The sequence below is a fragment of the Prionailurus bengalensis genome, chromosome B3 (genome assembly GCF_016509475.1).
Source record: "Prionailurus bengalensis isolate Pbe53 chromosome B3, Fcat_Pben_1.1_paternal_pri, whole genome shotgun sequence".
Lineage (NCBI taxonomy): Eukaryota > Metazoa > Chordata > Mammalia > Carnivora > Felidae > Prionailurus > Prionailurus bengalensis.
In genome coordinates this window covers 148,228,355-148,240,487 of record NC_057355.1, presented here as the reverse complement: position 1 = coordinate 148,240,487, position 12,133 = coordinate 148,228,355, and the positions used below count along the sequence as shown (strand labels likewise).

Genomic DNA, 12,133 nt, shown 5'->3' with positions numbered 1-12,133 from the left:
AGCCCAGTCACAAACCGCCCTGTGGAAGACGATCAGGACCACCAGGGGGTGCACACTATGCACCATTCTGTTTGTGTTCCCAGGAGCAGGTGCAGGTAGGCGTTGCTGGAAGGTTTTGTGCCATGGCCTGGGGCTTCCTCTCCATACAGCAGTTTCCCCCAGGAAGCCTCTCTGGACACATGATTCTGTGCTTACCTACTTGGGTCTGGTTTACAAAGTTTGTTTTACCAGGAAAACTATAATTACATGAACAAGAGATAGAGTCTCTTACAATTGCTTACCCTTGTACTAAATATCAGTGGTTTACACGTATCCTGATGCACATCAACGGAACATTTCCAGGAGTCCCAGGAGCGCTCACTTTGCATCTAGGACCACAGGACCCCATAGCTCCTTGTTATCCTCACCCTGCTCTTGCCCCAGTCAAACACCATGACACTTTATTCACGTCACTTTGCTTCTCAGAACTTTATATGTGTTACAGTTTTCTTCAAATACTTGAAACTACAAGAGAAAAAGCATCTACGTGTATTAGTCAGGATAATCCTGAGGAACAGAACACAGAGCACATTGGCTTACATGACTAAATAGGCTGAGAAGTCCCATGATATACTATCACATGCTGGATACCCAGTAAAGTCAGTGGTGTGATTTTCATCTGATTCCAAACTAGTGTCAAGTCTGAGAACATGGGGACCTGATGGTTTAACTGTCACTCCAAGGGCAAGAGAAAGTCAATGTTACAGATCAAGCAGGCACACAAGAAGTAAAAATGAGAGAATTTGCTTCACTTTTATTTTTATTCTATTCATAACCTTAATGGATTGGGTGATTCCCACTTCCCAAGACACCAAACGCAAGAACACAGTGCACACAGCACTCACCACAAACCCTTCCTGAAGTGCCAGTCTCCGTACAGCATATGAACTCTTCTTAATGTAGCCATTACTCTCAGAAGCTGAAAACATAACAGGTTTTCTAAAACACAGAAGAATACAGAGACCTAGACAATATGAGAATATGGAGGAATCCATCCCCAAAGAGAGAACAAGAAAGGATCATATCCAGGGATCTAACCAAAACAGATATAAGGAATAGGCCTAAAACAGAACTTAAAACAACAATAGTAAGGATAATGGATGGGCTTGAGAACAGCATAGAAGACATCAAGGATATGCATACCACAAAGATAAAAGAAATAAAACCTGGTCAACGGTGAAATTTAAAAATTCTATGAAAGAGACATGATGCTTACTGCATATAATAATGGGTGGAAGCAGCAGAGGAATGACTAAGTGATATAGAAGATAAAATTGTGGAAAATAAGGAATCAGAAAAGAGAGGGTAAACTAATTTCTTGGGTTATGGATGTAGACTTAGAGAACTCAGCCACTCTGTACAGTGTAGTAAAATTCCTTTCATAGGAGTCCCAAAACAAGAGAGGGAAAAAGGGACAGAAGGTTTATTTGTGCAAATTGTAGCTGAAAGTTGCCCTAACCCAAGGAAGGAAATGAACATCCAAATCCAGAAGGCACAGAGAACACCTATCAAAATCAACAAAAGCAGGCCATTACCAAGATAAATCACAGAAAATTGACATAATACAGAAATAAAGGAAAAATCCTAAAAGCAGCAAGAGAATGGGAAAATAATAGGCAGGCAAGAATACTTTATCCAGGAAGTTTGTCATTGAGAAGAAGGAGAGATAAAGAGCTTCCCAGACAAACAAAATCTAAAGGAGTTTGTGACCCCTAATCCAACCGTGCAAGAAATACTAAAGGGGACTCTTTGAGTGCAAAAGAAAGACCAAAAGCAACAAACACTAGAAAGGAACAGAGAAAATCTCCAGAAAAAAAATTACTTTACAGAAACATTGTGATAACACAATTACACTAATATCATATCTTTCAGTAATCACTGTGAATGTAAATGAACTAAAAAGTCCAGTCAAAAGACACAGGGTATCAGAATGGATTAAAAAAACAAGATCCATGTATATTCTGCCTGTAAAAGACTCCTTTGAGACCTAGAGATACCTGTTGATTGAAAGTGAGGGGTTGCAGAACAATTTATCATGCTACTGGACATAAAAAGAAAGCTGTAGTACCATATTCATATCGGGCAACCCAGATTTAAAATACAAAGACTACAAAAAGAGATGAAGAAGGGCATTATATCCTAAAGTGGTCTATCCAACAAGAAGCACTAACAACTGTAAATATTTATGACCACAAATTGGGGCACTGAAATATGTAAAGCAACTCATGACATAAAAAAACTCATTGATAATAATACACTAGTAGTAGGGGACTTTCACACCCCACTTACAACAATGAATAGATCATGTAAGAAGAAAATCAAGAAGGAAACAATGGCTTTGAATGACACAGGTGCAGATGGACTTAACAGATATATTCAAAACATTCCATCTTAAAGCAGCAGGATACATTCCTGTCGAGTGCACATGGAACATTCTCCAGAAGAGATCACACACTGGGTCATAAATCAGCCCCTACAAGTATAAAAAGATTGAGACAGAATATACAGAAATACAATCAATTATAAGGGAATATTATGAAAAACTATATACCAACCAATTAGGCCATCTGGAAGAAATGAATAAATTTCCAGAAACATGTAAACTACCAAAATTCCAACAGGAAGAATTAGAAAAGGAGAATTACAGACCAATTGCCCAGGTGAACATGAATGCAAAAATTATCAACAACATACTTACAAATTGTTCCAACAGTACATTAAAAGAATCATTTACCACGATGAAGTCGGATTTATTCCTGGGGTGCAAGGATGGATCAATATTAACAATCAATCAAAGTTATACACCATATCAATAATAGGATAAGACCCAAATGACCCTTTCAATAAATGCAGAGAAGCATTTGATAAACTACACTATCTTTTCTTGATAAAAACCATCAAGCAAGTAAAGATAGATGGAAAATTCTTCAACAACATGAAGGCCATATAGAAAACACGCACTGTTAACATCATCCTCAATGGGGAAACACTGAGTGCTCTCCACATATGGTCAGGAACATGACAGGGATATCCACTGTCACTAATTTTGTTCAACGTAGTACTAGAAGGCTTAGCCTCTGCAATCAAACAATGGAAAGAAATAAAAGGCATAGACATTTGAAAGGAGTAAGTCAAACTTTCACTCTTTGCAGATTACATGATACTCTATGGGGAAAATCCAAAAGATTCCACCAAAAGACTTCTAGGATGGAGACAAAACTCAGAAAAGTTGTAGGATACAAAGACAACATCAAGTTATTGGCACTATATACATACACCAAAAATGAAGCAGAAAAGAGAGATATTAAGGAATCATACCCATTTACAATTGCACCAAAAATCATAACATACCTAGGAATAAACGTAACCAAAGATGTTAGAGATCTGTATGCTAAAAACTATAGAAAGCATATGAAGCAAATTACACAAGACACAAAGGAAGAGCATTCCATGGTCATGGATTGGGAAACAAATATTGTTAAAATATCAATACTACCCAAAGCAATCTACACATTCAATGTGATCCTTACCAAAATAACACCAACATTCTTCACAGAAAAAGAACAAAGAATTTTAAAATTTGTATAAAACCAGAAAACACCGAATAGGCAGAGCAATGGTGAAAGAGAAATCCAAAGCTGGAAGCATCACAATTCTAGACTTCAAGCTGTATTACGAAGCTGTAATCATCAAGAAAGTATGGTACTGGCACAAAAATAGACACATACATGAATGGGACAGAATAGAGAACCAGATTTGCTGAACAGTCTGTTTAGCAAATGGTTCTGGGAAAACTCGATAGTAACATGCGGAAGAATGAATCTGGCACACTTTCCTACAGCAAACACAAAAATATATTCCAAATGGATGGAAAACCTAAATATAAGACCAAAAAGCATCAACATCTATAAGAGAAAACAGGCAGAAACCTCTTTGACCTCGACCTCGGCAACTTCTTAATAGACATGCCTCTAGAGGCAAGGAAAACAAAAGCAAAAAATGAACTATTGGGACCTCATCCAGATAAAAAGCTTCTGCACAGTGAAGGAAACAGTCAACAACACTAAGTGGCAAATGACAGAGGAGTGAAGATATTTAAAATGACATACATGGTAAGAGTTAGTATCCAAAATCTATAAGAACTTAACAAACACAGAAGAACAAATATCCAGTGAATGGTCAAAATGGTCAAAACATGAGCAGACACTTGTCCAAAGAAAACATCTGGATGGCTAAGAGACACATGAAAAGATGCTCAACATCACTCATCATTGGGGAAAAACAATTCAAAATCATGATAAGATACCACCTCACACCTGTCAGAATGGCTAAAATGAACAATTCAGGAAACAACAGATATTGGCAAGGATGTGGAGACAGAGGAACCTTCCTATACTCTTGGTGGGAATGCAAAGTGGTGTGACCACACTGGAGAAGAGTTTAAAAAGTTAAAATAGAATTACCTTATGTCCCACCAATTTCTCTACAAGGTATTTACACAAAGGACACAAAAATTCTGATTCAAATAGCTAAACGGGTGATGGAGATTATGTAGGTCACTTGTTGAGATGCGCACTGGGTGTTAATGTATGTGATGAATCACTAAATTTTATTCCCAAAACTAAAACTACACTACACGTTAACTAACAAAGATGTAAATAAAAAAAAATCTTCAGACATTAAAAAACAGGGGAAAACAAGGAAGGGGACAAATTATGTTACAAATGGTCATAACCAATGGGATCTAGGGCAGTGAGTCTAACTACTTGCATTTACCCATTTTATCCCTAACTGGTAGTGGACATTAATTAACAAACATACTCATGATTCCCAATGTTGGTGCCACGTGAGTTGGAATTCAAACCCCAGCTGCCCTTCCCAGATCCTCTGTGACCACATCTCATGGGCAGCCTGTCTAGACAGCTGGCATCTATGTATTGCCTGTGTGTAGACGTCCTTGCTCCTGGAGCAGGCCTGTTCACCCAGGTCTGCTGGGTACTCAGAAAGCACAGACTAGTGTCAGCTGGCATTCCTTGTACTTCCCATTCCTCACTAGGGAACAAGTTCAGCCTTGAGGATGCATGTTTACCATGTGCTGTTCCACTGGTCTACACCACCTGACACCACCCATGTATTCCAGTACTTGCTTCTGAAGGGAATTTCCAAACAGATGACAATTTCACTAGTGATTTACACCAAAAAATAATTGGATCCAAGTGAGGGCACAATATTGGATTTTAGCTGCATGTTAAGGGGAACTTTGCTTTCATTCTTAGAAGACAGAGAAGAGGTTTATAGCAGAGACAAGGTCACAAGCACGGATCCTCCCAGAACCAGCAGTGGACCATCGCCTTACTGAGAGAGGGTACATTTCACATACAATAGAGGCTGTGAATGTATAACAACTGGAGGGAGTGACCTCAGAGGGTGGAGGGGCCACAGGGGTGGCTGGAACTTCTCTTTACCCTCAGGTGAGGGACCTCCCGAGTCATGTCACTTGTCCACAATACAGTCAGCTTTGAGGGTGGCTATGGTTCTGTTCTTACATCCCAGAGCCCAGTTTGTAGGGCTGCCCCTGACCTCCACTGGCTAGTGTCCAACATCGTACGATCAAGGCTGCAGAAAACAGGATGCATGTCAGCCCCAGAAGTCCTCTCTCAATGGCAATGACTCCTTTATGTGTCTTTCCTTGCTGTTATCTGTCTTCATGTTTCTTTCCTTACTGTTTCTCTTCACCTCAGAGCATTTGGGGGACATCCATGCATATCCACCTGGGTTCGGTTAGACACTCAGATCCAGAGGGAGACATGGACTTCATGCAAGAAAGTGTCTGTGCCTGGTGATGAGAGGTTTCATCCCACAATTCTCAAGGTATTCCCTCCCACAGATGTGCTGTCTTCAGGACCCACTCATCTTCGGTTCCGAGACGGACATTTGGTGACTGCCCATCTGTGTCCTGAACTCCATCCCCAGACTCATACACATGGCAGTAATATCAATGTCTCAAAATTAATCTCATGTGACAAGTCCCTTTGGCCACATAAGTTATTCTACACAGGTTCAAGAATGACATAGATGACCACATTCCACACTGATGTCAGGGAAAGTTCACCTCCATCCCACATGACACTCACATTACCACACCCCCAAATCCTCCAACATGTCAAATCATTAAATATTAAGTCAAGTCCAAAACGTACCTAAATTTCACTACCTCTAAACCCCCAAATCTAATCATGTAGCTTGGGTAGGGTGAGACTGTGGTACCTTCCATCCGGGGGTGAAACACTCTCCATCAGCCAACCTGCATTTCTAGAAAACCATTGTTGTTCTTCTGAATGCTTCTGCATGGTAACTATAACATAACAGGTACTGACATTCCTATGCCAGAAGAAATACAGTGTAATTGAGAAGTGCATCACCAACAAGAAACAATTTGATGATCAATCTGGGGAAACCCGTTAGGTTCAAAGACAGAATGTTCTGAATCTCAGACTCCAACTTGTCTCTGGGATTCACACTTCCTTTATTCTTAAGGGTGGTACATGTTTGAAGTTGAGCACATTTATCCCAGCTTCATGAAAGTAGAATTTCTGAGCCCAAAAATCTTTCTTTTCGTTCTCTCGATTATCAAATGAAAAGTTCTTCTGACTCTTGCCAGCTGATCAGGATGACTATCCAAGATTGTTCCTCACCAATGTTTAAAGGAAATATAACTTATATTCCAGGTAAGGAGCATAGAGAGGGGTTCAAAGATGGAAAATATGTAGGAGGAGACATCCTGTGAACAGAAGGGTCTGCAGTGCTCAGGATGGAAGGGTCTCACCCTTGCATGTTGCATAAATGGGGAGGGGAATAAAGGAGTCACTGTATCTCTGCAGGGGTCTGTGAAACAACAGGAGCACGGGGACCACCGGGGGCAATCACAACCACCATGAGGGAACTCAGAGACCAGGGAGCTCATGATCCAGGACGAGAGATTGGTTGAGGACTGGTCTCCTCTCAAGGGCTTTCGGATCCAGGCTCTGCACACTTATTCTGACATGAACACAGCAAAGAGTTTGTAAAAGCTGTGGAAACACACAAGTGTCCTCCCTGTTTAAATAAACCATGATAATGGGGATACACAAATTTTCCCAGGGTCAGACACTGGGATAAATACATCTTTGATCATTCTCACATTAACAAGAGTTTAGAAGAATAATGATCTCCATTCCATAGATGAAGAAATATTTTTAATTAACATCATCCTTCCTGATCTCAGGTGTTTTTGCCTTCAACATATTTCAATAAAATTCAACCATTTTAATGTTATTGAGGCTTTCGTTTTTTAATGTTTATTTATTTTTATGAGAAAGAGAGACAGACTACGAGCGGGCAAGGGGAAGAGAGAGAGAGAGGAGACACAATATCAGAATATGAAGCAGTCTCCAGGCTCTGAGCTGTCAGCCCAGAGCATGACACAAGGCTCAGACTCATAAACTGTGAGACCATGACCTGAGTCAAAATCGGACACTTAACCAACTGAGCCACCCAGAGGCTCCATATGGAGGGTTTCCATTGATGTCCACATAGAGTTCATGTGTAAATGACCCCTTGTGTTTGTAGAAAACCCCTGGCATCTCCATCAGCTCTGTGAGTCTCTGTCAAGGCTTCTCACTCTCTCCAATTTGTGACAGAATAGACCTGGCTTCCACCCGTCACTCTCCTGGGACTTCTAGAAGGTTAGGAACCTGCAAACCTCACTGGGATGTCCAGCCTTGTCTTGCATGTGGTTCAGGAGGCCGGTGGGTCCCCTGATGGGGAGGACAGGTTCAGATACTGGGACTACTCTCACCTCATACGTGATCTTGGACATTCACACACTCTGTCTCTGCTGCAGTGTATCTGTTAACCTGTACAATGGTGGTATACTGATTCTTACCTCAAGTGTTTGGGTGCATATGTGAAAATAAGGATTATCATGGGTACTTATAATCACTGCAGCAAAATCACAAATTAATAAATCACAATGTCCTGAAGATATTGTGACACCGACACTGCCCCATCCCTTACACCTGCCAAGGGCCACTGGCTTCTTGAGGATTCTACTGCAAAATCTGCTATATTGTCAAAGGACATCTGTATGCTGATTAAACCCTCCATCCCTGAAACTGTAGCTGGGAGAAGAGCCCCAGCCCCTAAGTGTTCACATTCAGTGATCAGAACAGAACACAGACATCTCACCATGGAGTTTGGGTTCACTTTGGTTTTCCTTGGTTCTATTTTAAACAGTAATTCATGGTGAACAAGAAACACTGACTATGTTAGTGGATATGAGTGAGAGAAACAGTGGATGTGTGACAGTTTCCTGACTTGTATCTGTAGATGTCTTGTGTGACGCAGAGCTGGTGGAGTCTGGGGGAGACCTGATGAAGCCTGGCAGGGGAGGGGGTCCCTGAGACTCTCCTGTTCAGTCTCTAGATTCACCTTCAGTAGCTAATTGATGAGGTGGGTCTGCCAGACTCCAGGGAAGGGGCTGAATGGGGTTCTACATGTCTGTATGGTATAAGATAAGCACCAAATGTCATTATTTTACTCACTGGAATTCAAAACCATTTGTGAAAGAGGCCATTTTTTCCCTAATTTTAATTCTATGAAATCTCATGGAGGATTTGCTGACTGCATCCAGACACATTTCACTCTGGTCTCTGTAATCTGCTCCACTGCTCTGTGTGTCTGACTCTGTGCCAGCAGCACAGTGTTACAGACAATGTACCTCTGCAATATACTTAGAAAGAAGGATGTGTGCTGTCTCCAGGTTTGTTCTTCTTTCTCAGGATTGTTTTCTCACTTCTGTGTGCTCTGTGGTACCATATAAATAAGAATTTCCCAGATACATTCATTGGCATTTTTATTAACTCAACTAATATTAGAAATTATTAGAACACATAAAAGGAATAAAAAGTGTAATAATACAAAAAATTAACAAATTGAAATGGATATCTGGAAAGCTAAATGCAATTGAAAAAGCATCTCTACTAGGAAAATAGATAAAACTAAAACAGATACAATCAGAATTAAGGAGGGACATAACTGATACCAACGAAGTGAAAAACAATAACAGAAAATGCCTAGATAATTATAGACCCATTATTAGATAACAAAGGGCAACTAGGCAATTTCTAGAGACAAACAGTCTGCAGACTGTACTTGAAGAAATAGAAAATAAACAGAATGAAAACAAATAAAATTCAATCTATAATCTAATCATACACTGCCCCAGAAGAAAAAAGTCAGCTTAGTAACACAGGGCTTTATCTATGAATTATGTCAAAATATAAGAGACTTAATGACAATACCTCTCAGACTCTTACCAAAAACTGAAAAGAAAGGAATATGCCCCAATTCATCTACAAGACCAACCTTAACTATGCTGCAAAATCGAAAGACACAGTAAGAAGAGAAACTAAAGGCCAATATCTCAGATGGACATACATGCAAAACTCCTAGCACAGTGAATGCAACAGCACAATGAAAGGGTCATATGTGACAATGCAGTCACATCTGTTGATCATCTATATCATCATCTATTGATACATATAAAACTAGACAAAATTCACCAAATTGTCATTAGTAAAAAATCTCAGCAACGGAGGGAAAGAAAGAAAGAACCTCCACAAAATCGTGGCCATGGATGAAAAGCCCACACCTGACAGCATATTTAACAGTGAAAAACTGAAGCTTTTCCTGTCACGTTAGGAGCCGGGCAAGGATGCTCATTCCCTACATAGGTATTCCACATGGTAACATGAAGACCAGTAAAATATGGCACCCAATGTATGTCATCTTGTCACATTGCTTATTTGGAGGAAAGCCACTTGAGTAACAGCTAGTCTAAGGAAACTGTGGCCATTCCTTGTCCCCCTGGGAGCAGGAAATCAATCTCTCCTGGGAAACTTCCTTCCCTCTACCAGAATGGAAGAACCATCCTTAGTACCAGAAATGGGAACGTAGCACCAAGAAGGCTGTGCAAACAAGCCTGGTTAGTTCCTCACTAATTGACTTGCACAAACCCAAATCTCTGTCTTGTTAACTCTTCACAAATACATTGTTTTTTATTCTAAAAGGCACAAGTGCCACCTACTTTCTTCATTCTCTGGGTGTCATATTATTAGGAAGCTTGTGCACATGCAAAATGAAATTTATTCTCTTCTGTAGATCTGTCTTATGTCAAGTGAATCCTTAGACCAGACAAAGAACACAGAAGCAAAGAAGGAAAAAGCTTGCTGCTCCTACAAGTTGCAGATGTACCCATAAAAATTAGGTAAGAAAATGAAATAAAGACATGTAAATCAGTAAGAAGAAAATTATTTGTTTGAGAATCACATGCACTTACATATAGTGAAACCTTAGAAACTCCACAAAAAAATATCAGAACTAACAAACAGGAAAAGTTCAGGGTACAAATCAACATACAAAAATATGTTGTATTTCCATACACCAAAAACATAGTATATGAAAACACTAACAAAATCACACAATTGAAAATGGCACAAAAGGGAGCACCTGTGTGGCTCAATCCGTTAAGTGCCTACTGTTGATTTTGGCTCAGGTCATGATCTCATGGTTCCTGAGTTTAATTCTGAGGCAGGGTCTGCAATGATTGTGCAGAGCCTGCTTGGGATTCTCTGTCCCCTTCTCTCTCTCTGATCGCTCTCTCTTTCTCTGTGTCACACAAAAATAAACACACATTAAAATTATATGGCACAAAATAAAGTAGTTACGATTAAATTTCACTAAAAAGTAAAATAGCATACCAAACATGACCTGCTGGGAGAAAGACATGTAAAATGGCAAACACAGATGAAAACATAACTGTGTTCACAGATTAGAATTATTTACACTGTCACAGTCCCTTCTGAAAGAAGTGATCTAGAAGTGCCTCTCAAACACTGGTTTTAAATTTGAAACAAATCTAAGTCTGGAGCTTGATATATAGTCAGAGGATATGCAAATAGGGCCCTCCCTGTGCTGATTAAACCAGTCCAGCTCCAACCCTGCAGCTGGGAGAGGAGCCCCAGCCCCAGGAGTCCCAGGTGTTCCCATTCTGTGATCAGCACAGAACATAGACACCTCACCATGGAGTTTGTGCTGGGCTGGGTTTTCCTGGTTGCTCTTTTAAAAGGTAATTCATGGGGAACGAGAGACACTGAGTATGTGAGTGGACATGACTGAGAAAGAGTGGATGTGTGACAGATTCCTGACCAAGATGTCTTGTGTCTGCAGGTGTCCAGTGTGACGTGCAGCTGGTGGAGTCTGGGGGAGACCTGGTGAAGCCTGGGGGGTCCCTGAGACTCACCTGTGTTGCCTCTGGATTCACCTTCAGTAGCTATAGCATGAACTGGGTCCGCCAGGCTCCAGGGAAGGGGCTGCAGTGGGTCGCATATATTAGATATGATGGAAGTAGCACATACTACGCAGACTCCGTGAAGGGCCGATTCACCATCTCCAGAGACAACGCCAAGAACACGCTGTATCTGCAGATGAACAGCCTCAAGACCGAGGACACGGCCACATATTACTGTGCAAGAGACACGGTGAGGGGACCTCACTGGGAGCCCACACATAAACCTCCCTGCAGGAGGGGATCAGCACCACCAGGGGGCGCACACTATGCACAATTCTGATTTGTGTTCCCAGGAGCAGGTGCAGATGGAGGTTACAGGCAGGTTTCCTTTCAGGGTCTGGAGCTTCCTCTCCACACAGCAGTTTCTCCAGGGAGCCTCTCTGGTTATATGCTTCTGTGTTTACCTATTAACTCTCTGGATTAGCAACTGTGTTGTCATAGGAAAACTACCCTAACATGCACATAGACACAGTTGTTTGCATTCCTTACTCCTGTCACTCAGTATGAGTGAATTGCAGATTTCCTGACGCACAACAGCTGAACCTTTACAGGAGTCCCAGATGCACTCCCTGTGCAGCCAGGCCTACAGGAAGCCCCAGAGCCCCATTATCTTCACCCAGCACTTGTCCCAAACAACGTGACACTTCCCTCCCGGCACTTGCTACTCAGGAATTTAAATGAGCTACAGCTTTATTCAATTCCTCT

At 41.0% G+C, this 12,133-nt stretch overlaps 1 gene segment (V, D, J or C); it reads left to right on the top strand.

The window, feature by feature from the left end:
* The first annotated feature begins 11,070 nt into the window (after nt 1-11,070).
* LOC122468139 lies at nt 11,071-11,708 on the top strand. The segment is given in 2 exon segments: nt 11,071-11,206; nt 11,308-11,708. Coding segments are annotated over 2 exon segments (447 nt in total).
* The last annotated feature ends 425 nt before the right edge of the window (nt 11,709-12,133 follow it).